At 55.6% G+C, this 15,020-nt stretch overlaps 1 protein-coding gene across 1 annotated transcript; it reads right to left on the reverse strand.

The window, feature by feature from the left end:
• Positions 1-7,027: 7,027 nt before the first annotated feature.
• Positions 7,028-8,042, reverse strand: LOC112897166 (predicted GPI-anchored protein 58). The gene has a single exon (XM_025965389.1). The coding sequence runs from the start codon at positions 7,934-7,936 to the stop codon at positions 7,421-7,423; it is 516 nt and encodes a 171-aa protein (XP_025821174.1). The 5' UTR covers positions 7,937-8,042; the 3' UTR covers positions 7,028-7,420.
• Between the last annotated feature and the right edge of the window lie 6,978 nt (positions 8,043-15,020).

Here is a 15,020-nt window from a genome sequence, read left to right on the forward strand (position 1 = left end):
TTTCTCGCCGCCGTAACATTATATCGAACAGGGATCCCCGTAACACGCGCCTACTCTCCTCTGCTGTACTGCTCCCACCGATCCACCTCCTACCGTTTCGGCCTCGACCGTGGGTGAAGATGAACACGCGCAGCCGCAGCGCCGATTAGCACGCACTCTGCTCTCCCCGTTGTGGTAAACCTGTAAGCCTGCAGCAGCGACATTGCTCTGCATGCAGCTCTAGTACCAACCAGATCAACCGACGCAATTAACCTCCCTTTTGTTTTAGCATCCAATGCCATCTCTCTCTCTCTCTCTCATTCTTGTTTTCCCATCAGCGGAGATGGACATGGATGGACGGGGATTTGCCTCCTCTGCTCTGCTCCACGTGATGATGATGATGCCGGAGCATACGCACCCCAGCTTTGGAGGGACAGAAACAACATCAAACACCGGGTGGTGGGGGATGGATTGGCCGGATGGATCGGAGGAGAAGCATCACCTAGCCGTGTGCCTTTCCAGCTGCAGGCTTTTGGCTCAGCTTCTTTCGCCTCACTTCAGCACCGGCTGGGCGGCACGCACTCACTACAGAGAGAGATAAAGAGTGAGGGAGATCATCCTAGAAGGGAGTGACCTGACCTGATGGCATTGGATCCCATGCAGCAGTGTTCTGTGTGCCCCAGCCTATCCATCCAAAGGCTTGGGGTGGTCAAAAGGCTAAAAAGAGATGGGGATGGCGAGGGCAGAGGGAACATGGCCTTTGCTTGAGAATCAAGATTTGGACTTGTGCCACTCTCACCTGCCTGTCTGCCCGCCTGAGCCAGACTAACTGGGGCCACGCCAGCCACCCACTGGCCCTCATCAGCGTTGCTTCAGTTGCAAGATGTGAGGAAAGGAAAGCGTTTGCTGAAAGCATGCCTGAAGGACGACGCGGTAGAGGCTGGTGCTTTGGCCTTTTGGGGTGTAAAACACATTTCTTTTACAAAAATAGTAATCGTCTTTCTCCCGGTCTTCCATCTTTCTTTTTTTTGTTATAATGCATTGGTAATAAGCAGGGGTAATTCAAGTAACAATGGAGCAGTATGCATTGTGCTTTTGCTACTAGTACTACAGGCTAGTAGAGTGATGTGACAGCCGCACTTTCCAACCAAACTGTCCTCCTGCAGGGCTCAAAAGCACCATCACAGTCGGTCAGCCTTCATGAAAGAAAAGAGTACCGAGTACCCACCACAGTACTAGAATAGTGATGCGCTCTCTCTCTCTCTCTCCCCCTCTCCCCCTCTCCCTCTCCCTCCCTCCCTCTCTCCCTCCCCGTTGTGTTTTGTTTTTCTATCCTAAAGAAATGCAGCTATGAACCCAGGGGTGGGTGGGTCCCTTTGAGCAGCGGCGGCCAAGCTGCTGCTGTTACAGAGAGAGCCCCCGGGTGCCTGTTCCTTTCCTTCTAGATCTGACACAGCCACACCACACTTTGGTGTGTGCCATGCATGATGATCCGTCCATATGCGGGGCAACTCGCCCCTGATCCTGATGGGGATCTCATCCATCTACTCATGTCAGCTCGTTGCGCCCTGACAAAGCCAGATGCAGGATCCGATGGCCGTCTGATCTCCCTCCCTCATCTGGATCTCTGTTCTGTTGCCACTTTGCATCCAGCACGAATATAGAACGTAAAAAAGAAAAAGCACTAACATGCAGTAACCACATTCCACCATATACCACTTTGCTCAAAAGAAAAGAAAACACTTGGTACTCACTCACCAATAAATGAATTTTCCCGTGAAATTCTGTGCGCACACAAACACGCACGCACACCGCATTCGCCTCGGCGCGACGAATTCATAAAATTGTTGCCAGTACTTCTAGTACACTTAAGCAAGCAATTCATGTTGTCCTTCCAGTATTTCACGGCGTATGCATCTTCCTGCAATGAAAATGGCCATAGGATTCCCGGCCGGCGCGAGGAGGAATGGACGCTCGTCGCGTGTACAGAAACACAAGATCTTGCCAGTAGCATGCATGCTACGTCGCACAGATGGCTCCGTACCTCTCGCTACATACCTTTGCCGGACGCATTTAGGGGGGCAACGTGCAAAGATACCTTGTCCAGGCACCAGCCATGTCCATGCCCGGCCGTCTTGCGAGGGAAGCTGGTTGGAAGGGAGATCGGGGGTGGCTGGTAGTGGTTGGGTAAAGTGGCCACAACTGGATCTACAGTGTCAGCCTGAGTTTTTTTTCTTATTTGCTGAGATTTTTTATTGGGGAAGGGATCATCTGGATGGTGGTGCTGATCTCTTTGTTGATGCAAAGCAAGGATAAAGGTGAAAGGTATGTACCCACAGAAAACCTCAGCTCTCAGCTGCTCTCTCTCTCTCTCTCGTACACCCACAGATCCCAGATTGATTAGATTAGGTTACTGCTATTCTTTACTCCAAAAGAAACTACAAGTAGAAAGAATTAGTGGCAGCTGGTTAATCCTCAGGTGCGTGGACTGTAAAGCCAGATCCAAAAAAAAAGATGTGGCTCCAACATGTGCAAGCCAAGGCAGGGAATAAACAGATGGCCGGATCTACCTACAAGTGCAAATTCAGATCCATAAGCAACATACTAGCATACAAGTGTGCTATGCACACCACTTTAGTATATACGTGTATAATGCTAAAGTATGTCGGTGGTGGTGACGTGCAAGCAATGCAAACGCAAATGCAAAATGCAGCGCACCGAACCTTTTTTTTTCTGGCCGGGTTCTTTATTGTAACTTTGCACAGGTGCTCCACCTGCTGCTGACCTGGCCGGTTAGAGCGGTTGATGAGGCAGTTATTGGCGTAGTAACAGTCAAGTACTCTGGCGTTCTGGCATGGCGACACGCCACGCCGCTGTCTTTACGCCTGGGGCGATCGATCGCCGGGGCCGACGCCGACAGGTCCGGCTACGGCGAGCTAGTAACGTGCGCTGCGCCGCTGCCCTGTCAGGGGTGGACGGACGGACCCGGGTGTTAGTTTGTTTAGCTCCCCTCCAAATTCCAACTTTTTATATTTTCTCCATCACATCAATTTTAGAATACATACATGAAGCAGTAAATGTATATAAAAAAATAACTAATTGCACAGTTTAATTGTACATCACGAGACGAATCTTTTTAGCCTAGTTAGTTCATGATTACATAAAATTTGTCAAATATAAACGAAAGCGCTGCAGTTTTATGTTGCAAAAAATTTGCAATCTAAACGAGAGGCCCCGGGCGCCATGCCAACGAGCGCCGCAGCAGGCAGCAGGGGGGAGATCAGATAGCCCCTGCCAGACGGCAGCACGGCGCACGCGTAGAGAATGTGCGGGACGCGACGCGACAGCGGCGACGGCGAGAGCAGCCGAAGCCAAGGACGCCGCCGAAGCATCGTAGTCTGGTGGGAAAAATTTCGTCGCCGGAATTACTGTGGCCTTGTCGTTTTTACTGCCTGATGTCGTGCTGTCCTGTGCGGTTGTGCCTGCCTGATCAAGACCAACGAGCGGATGGAACCGTTAGAACTTTTTACTGCTGCTGCCGCGGTAACGTTGCGCGTCCGTGCGCGGGGGTAAAAGGCCAATGCGGCATTATCTCGGGACCAAAGGATCCGAGGTTGCCCGGGTTGACTTGGGCGCCCTGACACTGATCGCCTCCTTTTTCACGGTGGCCAGTGGAGAGGCCGAGCCAATCAGGCTATCTCCAGCGGGCGCCCCTAAAACGTTCTGTTCTCCAAATATAGAGCTTACTGTGCCGCTGCACAGCTCCATCGCTATCCTCCATCGGGTCCGGTAAAATGGAGGAGGACGAGTGCGTCCCGCACAGATGAAGGGGGAACCGGCCTCCTCCATCCCTGTCGCCCCTTCCGCGCGCGCGCGCGCGGAGGAAACTGCCGGCCAGGGGAGGCGGCGGGCGCGGAGGAGGGGGCGGCGCGCGGCGGGGCAGGGGCACGGAGGAGGGGGCGGCCGCGGAGGAGGGGGCGGCGCGCGGCGGGGCAGGGGCGCGGAGGAGGGGGCGGCCGCGGAGGAGGGAGGAGGGAGGACGGCGCGGGAGGAGGGAGGAGGGAGGCGGGAGGCGGGGGCGGGCGCGGGAGGCGGAGCGGGAGGCGGGGGCGGGCGCGGGCGCGGGAGGCGGAGCGGGAGGCGGGGGCGGGCGCGGGAGGCGGAGCGGGAGGAGGGGGCGGCCGCGGAGGAGGGAGGAGAGGGGGCGGCCGCGGAGGAGGGAGGAGGGAGGAGGGAGGCGGGAGGCGGGGGCGGGCGCGGGCGGCGGAGCGGGAGGCGGGAGGCGGGAGGCGGAGCGGGAGGCGGGGGCGGGCGCGGGAGGCGGAGCGGGAGGCGGAGCGGGAGGCGGGCGCGGGCGGCGGAGCGGGAGGCGGGGGCGGCGCGCGGCGGGCGCGGGAGGCGGGGGCGGGCGCGGGAGGCGGAGCGGGAGGCGGGGGCGGGCGCGGGCGCGGGAGGCGGAGCGGGAGGCGGGGGCGGGCGCGGGAGGCGGAGCGGGAGGAGGGGGCGGCCGCGGAGGAGGGAGGAGAGGGGGCGGCCGCGGAGGAGGGAGGAGGGAGGCGGGAGGCGGGGGCGGGCGCGGGCGGCGGAGCGGGAGGAGGGGCGGCCGCGGAGGAGGGAGGAGAGGGGGCGGCCGCGGAGGAGGGAGGAGGGAGGAGGGAGGCGGGAGGCGGGGGCGGGCGCGGGCGGCGGAGCGGGAGGCGGGAGGCGGGAGGCGGAGCGGGAGGCGGGGGCGGGCGCGGGAGGCGGAGCGGTAGGCGGAGCGGGAGGCGGGCGCGGGCGGCGGAGCGGGAGGCGGGGGCGGCGCGCGGCGGGCGCGGGAGGCGGGGGCGGCGCGGGCGGCGGAGCGGAGGGGCGCGGGCGGGCGGCGGGGCAGGGCGCGGGCGGAGGGGCAGGGCGGGCTGCGGGGTGCGGACGGCGGAGCGGAGGGGCGCGGGCGGTTGCGGGTGGGGAAAGGGTAGTTGGATGAAAGGATAAAAAATTGAGATTGTGGGGTATAGAAGATGGAAATAGAGGATGTTGTTGGAGTTAAATTTGGTATAGAGAATGAAGTTGATATGGAGGATGGATATAGAGGATGAGATTTAGGAGATATTGCTGGAGATAGCCTCAGCCAAACGAATCGTCCCGGACATACCCGCTCTGCTGCTGGTTCGTTAATACTACTCATAGGAGGTTAGTAGGGCAGGTTGTTAGGGAAGGTTGGTGAAAAAGGTACGGTTGTTTTATTATTTTATTTTATCTTAATACTTTGAGAAGGAGGATTTCTCTTCTCTTCTCATGTTCTGCTCACCTACTCTTGAATCTCGGTGTGGACCCGGCGGCCTCAGTTCACCTTCGCCCCGGATCGCCGTCTCTGCTATTTTTTCAGCTCTTGCACGTTGCAGCATCTCAATGCTGATTTGGCAACGCTTTTGCCAACCGAAAGGGAGTGCAAGAAAACCAAGTGCCTCTACTAAAAGGAAACCGAATGGCGAGTGCGTTTAGATTAAAAAATATATTCTTTTTTTTTTCGGTGCGAGACGCGTAGGAAAAATGCAGGGCTCAGCCTTCTTCACTTTGGCACTTTGCCCTGCCGATACTGCGCGTCACCCGGCCAAATTTAGCGCCTCAAGAATTCAGCGGAATGTGTGCTAGAGTCTCATGATTGCACGAGCCAGGCGGCGTCCATGGCCGTCCCCTTTTTCGCCAAGCTCTTCTCACCGCCGCTACGCGTGTCCTCCGTCGCGCAACCACCTCCATCCCCCTGCACATGCCCGCTGCCCCTACAGGAATCTAGCCACCACGGCACCACACCCCTGCCCATGAGCCCATCTCACCCTTGGCCACAACACAACAGCGCCGCACCGCCACCGCCACCGACCGCTCGGCTCTGCATCGAAGGCAACAAGATGCTCTCTTCCTCTTCTCCCTGCCATGATGGCTTTCCTAAAACAACTAGGGGCCGCCCGAGACCTATTCCTGAGGCCAAGAGCAGGGGTCATCCTCCTCAAACTGTAGACGCAGCAGCCCATGTGAAGCGAGGGGAGGAAGAGAAAGAAAGAAAGTTTCTGCAGCTCCTTCGCCTTGTTCCTCTCCCTCCCCCACTTGACAAGGGAGAGCGAACCGGTCACCCTCACCCAGCATGCACGCACAGCTCCCAGCTTCCACTCCAACCAACCCAACCTCCCTCCAACCAAATCACCAATCACCATGGATCCACCCAGTCGCCTCCACATGGCCGCATGTGGCGGCCGCGAGAGCTGTTCCTCCGGGGAGACAAGAGGCTTCTTGTCTTCTCCTCATCTCATCCCTGCCTGCCATTGTGCAGTGACCTGAAGAGCAAACACCTGTTACAAAATTGCAACTTGGGACATCTTCCTCTTTCTTTTTTTACCGTGCCTGCAAGCAGGAGGAGGAATGTGCCATGATCACCAGGCAGGCGGGCATGTAGGCAGCACAGGAAATTTACAGAGATAAATAAGGACCTGGCCTGGCCAGGAGCCAGGGAGGTGAAACGTGAGAGGGAAAATGCAACATGCCGTTGGCCACCATTGGCAAGGCACGCATGCTGCTCTCATGAATGGAAGATTCTCTCCTCTGCAGCAGCCTGTTTATCTTCTCTTCTCACCGGTGCCGGGACAAAAGAGCAGAAAAAGTACATCCACAGCCCTGCCCACGTTTCTTCGCCTTCCTTCCACCTCACTCCATGTCTCCATCCATGATCCATGGACCCATCCGCAACAAGCTCAACCAACAAACTAATTCTGAAGATCCGGTCGCCACCAGGCAGAACAACACAATGCGCCTCTGCACATCTGGGTCAGGAAACAGATCGAATTCAGTTAGAACCGGAAAGATCCTTGCTTGCCTCGTCCTGTGCAGAACCAGAACAGCAGAATGGCTTCTCCCGTCTAGTACCGTCAGCCGCAAGCCCACAATTCTTGTTGAGCTTTTGTTCATGCTACTGGACCTTTCCCCTGCAATCGACACAAGAACCGAGGCCATGCTAAAGCAACACAAGTACACAGCAACAGAGCTGAGCCCCCATGATCTCTTTTTGAGGCAAAAGTTCGCAATTTTGATAAGGTTTGAACTATATTTTGATAAATAATGAACAGATCTTTGGGAATTCTCTTACAAACTCTTCACTTTCCCATTCGACGTCTCTATAAATATCCCAATTCTACAGTTTCTACTCCACACAACCCCCTAAAAAAACAGAGGAAAAAAATAATAAACCAACGCATTATTTGTACGAGAGCTTTGTACCATGCCATGGCCGTGCAAACCAAGAACGGAAGAAGAAGAGGAGGGCGAGGAGAAAAGCCAGCCACGGCGTGCAAGAACTCCAAGGACACACGGGTACATCGACGACCGTGGCACCGTGGAGCCCGTAATCGGCGGCCCAATTGAGATGCGGCGGTGCGGATCGGCGGTCCCCGGCATGCCGGCCGGCCGGGCGTCAGCCCGCCCGGATCCGCTTCTTGGGCGGCAGGGCGCGGAACACGGTGGTGAGGTCGCGCGCGACGGGGAAGAAGGCCCGGCGCGCCGACGGCGCCGCGGACGACGGGAACTTGCGCTTGGCGGCGGGCGGCGGCGCCCACGCGGGCTTCCGCGGCGCCGGCGGGCACTCGGCCGGCGCCCGCAGCCTGGTCCCCTCCGCCGTCGGCGTCGTGGGCTCCGCCGCCGCCTTACCCTGGCCTCCCGCCGCGGGCGAGGCCGCCGGCTCCGCGCCCGGCGCCCGCAGCCTGCTCGCCTCCGACGTCGGCGTCGAGGGCTCCGCCGCCTGGTCTTGGCCCCCCGCCTCCACCTTCCGCGGCGCGGGCAAGGCCGCCGACTCGGCGTCCGGCGCCGGCGCCGTGGACGACGAGGCCGCCGAGGAGCAGGCGGGCTGCGCCGGCGCCCGCGACGCCGCGGTCCTGATCGGCGCCAGCGCCGGGAGGACGTCCCCCGCGGCCGCGGCGGCCGTGGAGCTCATCCGGCCGGCGCGCGTAATTCTGGCCGCCGTGGGGGAGCAAGGGCGAGCGCAGGCGTTGGGTGCGAGGGAGGAGGTGAAACGAGGGAGGGGAGAAGTAAGCCAGGCGGTAGCGCCAAGCCGCCGAGGCTGTTAAATAGTCCGCCGTCTAGAGAGAGCGAGGGAGGGAGGAAAGAGAGGGCGAGAGATAAACCGCTTTGATCGACTTGTGTGGGCCCCGCTTTATTACTCCCATCGACTTTGGCCTTGCAGTAATGCACCATGGGAAATAAAGCAACGGAACCGGTCCAACAGTAATCCTGGATTTAATGCATTCCAATCCCAAAAATATCGTCGACCTAACAATCCTGAAATCTGTTTATTGTTCCTCAAAAGTAATTATTTTTTTTTGTTGCTGATGAAAAAAAAATCATGCCAAACCCGGGTAAGGTTTTCCGTAGGATCGAAGCTATTACATTTTTAGCCAAAAAAAAATCACGTCACAACATAGTAGCAATTGAGATACGAAGTTGATCGTTGGGCCTTAATAGAGGCAGACTAATAAAAAAATAATAGAAACATACCAATTTTTTAAGAGATACCTAAAGGGGTACAGAGGAGAATTACCAACCATTTGTATCGTGATTTATAACACGCCTTTTAAGTTGTTTTCTCCCAAGGTAAAATAACCTTGTCGCAACAGACTCTCTCTTTTTTTTATATAAAAGAAGCAATGTGTGGATGTGGATACGCGATCTCGCAACCTTCTCGTGCAAGCCGGGCAGCGCGCGGCGCGAACAACGCCAACCCTCGCGCATGCGGGGCGCGGCGCGCGCGCAGGGACGTCGCCACGCCGCCTCGGCGGCGCCCCTCGCGTGCCGGCCGGCCGCGGCTGTAGCGAGACGGCCGAGCAATCCCAGCCCCCGCCCGCGTGGGAGGAACACAAGACATGCTACGCAGGCAGGCAACGATCGTGTGAGCGAGGTGTCGTCGCCGGCACAAAAGGGGCGGCGGGGAGGGAGGCCGGTAGAGTGGCTTGGACGTAGCCGCGCCGCGTCGATCCGCACAGCTCGGCCGGTCGGTTGCCGCGGGCGCCCGCCACCGCTTGTCGGGCAGGTAGAGCAGCTTGGGCGTCAGTAAAGCAGAACAACTGACAACGTGCAAGAAGCCCCAGCGCGATGCGAGCAGCAGCACACGAGAGGCTTGAGCTGAGGTGACCTTGCGCCCGTGCAGCGGGGGCCTGGTCCGGACGGTGCAGGCAGGAGATCAGATAGGTGAATTTCCTCTCTCTCTCTCTCTTTTTTTTTGTTCCCAGAAAAGAGGTGCTAGCTACAAGAAAACAGAGGACTCTCCTTTCCGGCCGATCTTTCTCTATCCCGGCACCCATTTTTTCCTTCAATTTCCGTGGGATACAGCTGACGGATGGACGGATCGGGTAGCTGTGATGATCAGCAGCGTAGACTACGGCTGCGAGTAGTAGGATTTGCGTAGACGGAAACGCCACTTGGAAACGGACACGCCAAGCCGCCTACCGTAGCATCCTACGTGGCCTTGGTTTGAAAAACCCGGCGCGTGATTGGGCGATCGCGCAGGAGCGGGGAAAACTGATGGTTCTTGCTTAGAAAGGGGTCCCGTAGATGCCTTCTTTTTTTCCGGTCTAATTTGCTACTATAAACGAGCACTGGTTTTCGAATTTCTAATTCGCTATGCTTTGGCTGTGATGAGCTGCATAGCTCACCTGCTGGTCTTCCTCCTCCCAAGGAAACGGGGGATAGAGAACGCCCTCCAATTGTTGGGGGAATTGCGAGGACTGCCACCGGCTTGGATGAGGGACCATCGCGATCGGTTCAACAAGGGGCCGCAGGTGGGCCAGATCTCGGTTCCCCACCCGGCCGGGGCCGGCCCACAGCGCGGGCCGAGTTAGTTGGCAGCAACAAAAAAGGCTGATGATGATGGGGCCCGCTGGATGGGTTTGGTTTGTTGACCCAGCATTTCTTTCCTCCAAGGGAGGAAAAAAGAACTCGGCCGACCTTTTCTGAGGCGGTGCCATTCAATCGCCGCCGTTGCTCTCGACACCGCACACTTTTCCATTTATTTCTCGTAATTAATTCATATTTATTCAGACTTGTAAATCGCACGCTCGTGGTCAGTAAAAATACGGGCCATATTTCTCTGCGCATCGCTGGCCTCTGTCAGACTGAATTAATCCGCCAAAAAAAAAGCTGCTTCATATTGTATCGAATAAAATCCCTTTACTCACTTCTAGCTCGAGCCCAGTTGGTGTCTTTCTTTTCGTGCTACTAGCTGTACGTTATCGAGGGCCACTGCACTATATTAGCTGTCTTAATTTCCTTACGGTTTCTTTTAATTGATTTTCTACACGATTTAATTTCGAAAACCGATCGACGTGTGTGATGGGCTTTTATTTATTGGAGAGCCCGATCTGGATCGGCGCTCTTTTGGTGCAAATTAAAGGCCCTGTGCATAATTGTACACAGGCTGCGTGCAATGCAATAATGGTGGGCTCTTTTGGTTTGTTCGTGTCCTATAATAAAGCCCTCACATGCCACGTAACGTAGAGGCTACTTGGATTCAGGACTAATTTTTAAGTTTGGATCACATCGGATGTTTAGATTCCAATTAAAAATATTAAATATAGATCAATTATAAACCTAATTGCATAAGTGGAGACTAATTCACGATACGAATCTATTAAGTGTAATTAATCCATCATTAGCATATGTTTACTGTAGCAAAATATTATCAAACTATGGACTAATTAGACTTAATGGATTCATCTCGCGAATTGGTCTCCATTTATGCAATTGGTTTTGTAATTAAACCATATTTAAAACTTCTAATCGGTGTTCAGACATTCGATGTAACAGGAACTAAAGTTTAGCCACACCTATCCAAACACCTTCGTAGTAACATGCATGGATAATAACGATGGTGGCTAATACGGATCTATGTCCACTTTGCGAACATGCTTTGCTTGTGTATAGTCCACATCAGCAGCATGCTCTACTTATTTTATCAGCTGCTGCTGATTAAAATGATAATAAGAGGGATGACCAGAAGTTGAGAAGAAGGAAGCTAGGCAAGGCGCGCGGCGGGATATGCATTGGATTGGACACGCTGCCATGGATGGGCATGTGGGCCATGTGCAGATAAACATCATGTCGACGTCTTTGTCAGGGTTGATGCATGGTCGCGGCCGGACGCTAGTCTCATGCATTGATTTGTCTTTCCATGCAAGCTAGTACTAGATGAGAGCGATCGGGGATCCAATGCTCGCGGCGCGTAAGCTGCAGGTAGCGTGATGCTTTCTTTTACAAAATCTGAATGGATTAGGTTGACTGCTCAAAGGCTTGGCCACACACATACGTAATCTAGTACTAGGGCACTACACACGTACCTTTTCCCTCTTGCTTCTTCTTCTTGTCCCCACCCCACCACCACCACCACCACAGGCGCACACACACACAAGAAAAGAAGAAGAAGAAGAAGAAAAGACAAAAAAAAAAGCGTTGGTGTGACGTGGCCTCACGCGACGAAATTTGCACAGTCGGAGACGGATCGAAAGGACGTGGAGCGCGTCTACAGTGTGGTCGTCAGAGCAGGAACTGAAAGCTACACACTGTGCACGTAGTGACGTACGGCAGGCATGTGTGCTTATGGTCGTGTGGATCCCGCACCCATCTATACGTACGTACGTGCGATATGATCGGAGGGAGCTAGCGAGCTCCCGATCGATCTCGTTCAATTCCTACCCACCGTTCGAGATGGCAACCAACGCCGTGTACCGCGCGCAGCGTTTGCAACCAACGGTGCGCACATGCATGACCTCCTTGTAGCGTTCTGGTCCTGATGCTGCCTGCTGGGTTAGAAGTACTTTGGAGGCTGTAGACGATGCGAGATGCATGGGGACACGGGCATGTGTGCTGCACAGCAGTGCAGGTGCAGCCATGCATCTTCCAGTAGGGCAGACAATGCAAGAATGTGCGCACACCATGGCAATGGTAGCTGCCTTTGGATGCATGGAGGCAAACCTGGGAACGAAAAAGGCGACGCATGGGAGTTGGGAGATGGACGTACCTGCACCGTGCGCTTTCCAGCAGATCACAGCACGTACGAACGGGGGCTGCTGCTTGTTGGGCCGCATGCACGCAGAGGCAGGACTGATGGATATGGTCTCCTCTCGCTTCCCTGATGGCTGGGCTGACCAGAGATGCCGCCGGGACGACGGTGGCCCGACCGATCTGCAATCATTCATTCGGCCAACACAGAGGGAAATAAGATCTAGCTAGCACCAGAGATCGACTCAGCGGGCGATCTGGGCCCTGGCCCATGGCTGAAGCGCGCGCAGGCAGGCTTCCTCCGAGAAGCAGCGGGCCCGTGACGACGGACAGTGCATTTGGCCCGGTTAACCTCGGCTTCCAACGGGTCGGGCCACACTAACCGGTACGATTGCCATTCGGCCCGGCACTGAGTTAGTCTCGCGCCGTTTCCTTTTCTGGCATTTTTTTTTCTTTTCATTTTGAAGGCGCGGCTCAAGAGAGGAGGGGGGGGGGGGGGGGGGGGGGCGGGGGGGGGAACACCCGGCAAAGCTGCTTCCGCGGCAGCAAGAGCGAAACCCCGTGCGAATTGCAGCGGCGCATCTGGATGAGCAAAAACCGGCTGCCAAAAGAAGAATCTCACACGCAGCACAGACAGTCGCAGCCGCTTGGCTCTGAACCTCCGCCGAATCCTGTCTGAACCTGTGAACCAGGCGAGGCGATGGAGCACCATCATCGGCTAGCAACAACTTGCCAACAAGGTCACCACCGCTAAGCACACGGATAACTAACTGATCAGCACATCCTCGTCGCAGGCCGGCCGGCCAGCGGCCAAGTCAGACCTCGAAAGTCGAAAGGGAAGCAGTGGCTGCCGTGCTGCCCCCGCGGCGACCGGCGGCTGAATGATTCAGCTGGGCCGCGCGTCTCGTGTCATGTCCACTCACTCGATCGATCGCTCTCTCTGTCTCCCTCTCTCCCTCTCACTGGTCGCAGGCCTTCGTATCATGCCCCAGATCTTCCAGGCAAATTCCGCTCGCTCTCTCCTCGACCCGTGCCGTGCCGTGCCCAAGAACCACGAGACCAACCGCTTCCAGCCAAGCCTTTCGTTCGCTCCCGCCAAATATCGCGACCAACCAACCAAACCGCCAAAAGAGACCACCCGCAGGAAGGCCGCTTTTCGTTCGTGGATCAATGGCGATGATGAAGCTGATGATGTGGTTGGAGGCGAGAGGCCGGCCGAGAATATCCGGCGAGATCCCCCCCCCCCCCCCCCCTATCTGCTGGACGGCGAGCCGGACGGCGACGGGGACCCGGGCCGCGCGCGGCATGTGACAGCAACAGCAAGGGGACAAGGGCAATAATATCGGCAGGCTCATCCCCTCGCGATCCGGGAGCGAGCAAAGGGACAAACGGCATCAGTCCCCGTCCCGTTTCGCCACGATTCTTCTTCAGGCCACGTCCATGTCTTCCATGCCATGCTGCCACCTCTCCTATTTCTTCCTCCTCCTCCTCCTCTTCTCCAGATCTGCAGCTCCGTTTTGGAAGAGGGGTTGGGTAAGATTGGTGGTGCAGGGTTCTTCCCGCCGATGCCGGTGCCCGCTCGCATCTTTGACCATCCAACAGATGCGTACAACGGATTTTCTAGGGCTGGGATATTTTGGATCAAAAGTGTGGGGGGCAAAAAAGGCCGACCAGTGACTGATCTCGGCACGTCCTCCGCTCAGCCGCAGCCGCACGTTCCGCCGAGATATTTCGTCGTCGGGCATCGGACTCTCAGTGCAGGAACCTGGCTTCCGGGACGAAGCGCGCCAAAGGGTGTCCATGTTATACGTCACCGGGATATTTCTTGCTAAGCTTTGCCCGGAAACATCACTGGAGCCGCGCACATATTGTTGCGGTGTCTAATCCTCTGTTTTTATTTGCATATTTTTATCCTAAGTTAAATTTGATCAACTTTGACCAGAGCGGCCGGTAGTTACAAGGTGGACAACCGTGACAAAAGATAGAGAAGACTGCAGCAGTCAGCAGGGACTAGCGGCTGACCTGTATTTGTTTTTGTTGGCGGCATATAGGCACTGATGAACTGCAGGCCAATTGAGAGCTATCTCCCATGCACGGCGTCCGGCCGGCCGGCGCGATAAGAGTAACGTAACGGTGTGCAGATTGCTGTACATGTTGGGGATAAGTGGGGACGAATTAAGCAAAACCATGCATGGGACGCATGTACGGGCCACCACCACCTCTCAAAACAGCTGCTTCTTCTCGTCAAAACCTCATCAAGCTGAAGAAAAGAGTACCACAAGTTGGAAACCCGGCTAGTCGACAAGAAAAGGCTGCACACCGCGCAAGTGGCGGCACGTAGCAACGTCTACGTGGTGCATGAAGTGGATAAAGCATGCGATTAAATTTTGATGAAGCCAAAACTAAAGTAATCACCTTTGTTTGGAGGCCGGCCGATCGCATGCATGCATTTACGGCAACAACCACAGGATGACGATGATTGGTGATCCATCGGTTGTGTCTTTTTCTGCCCTAGTGTGCTGCGTTGGCACCGCTCTCTCACTCCCAAGTCCCAATGGAAGCAACAGATACCACCCACGCACATGCATGCAAAAAGACACCCCTCATTTGGCCGCAACTAACACATACTATCTGTCACAGTTGTGTGTGTTTGCTTGCTTTAGCTAGGGATCGGATGAAGAATTTTGAAGCACAACTTGCACATTATAAATTGCGAAACCTGGATTGTGAAAAGATGACGGCCCAGAAGGACAGAAGAAGGTGATGTCTGCCTACATTGGTTCTAGCATGCTTACGGCGTCTTTCTCTCACTTATTACACGCTGGCAAAACAGCATGCATGCTAGTTAATAAGGTAAATATGCGTGTCACGATTTAGCAGAAAACTAGTGGACAGTGGAATGAACTTGTAGTGGCAGAGATCGTGAAAGCTGTTGGGATCGGGAAAAAAAAAGGATACTCCTTTATTTGTTTCCACTTCCGCTCGTAAAAAGCTGCTTTAATTTTCACGATCTCGCAGCTGCTTAGTAG

The sequence above is a fragment of the Panicum hallii genome, chromosome 6, assembly GCF_002211085.1.
Source record: "Panicum hallii strain FIL2 chromosome 6, PHallii_v3.1, whole genome shotgun sequence".
Classification (NCBI taxonomy): Eukaryota; Viridiplantae; Streptophyta; class Magnoliopsida; order Poales; family Poaceae; genus Panicum; species Panicum hallii.

Bases quoted from the DNA above. Each gene is read 5' to 3' on its own strand.
- LOC112897166 (XM_025965389.1), bottom strand. From the start codon at position 7,936: ATGAGCTCCACGGCCGCCGCGGCCGCGGGGGACGTCCTCCCGGCGCTG.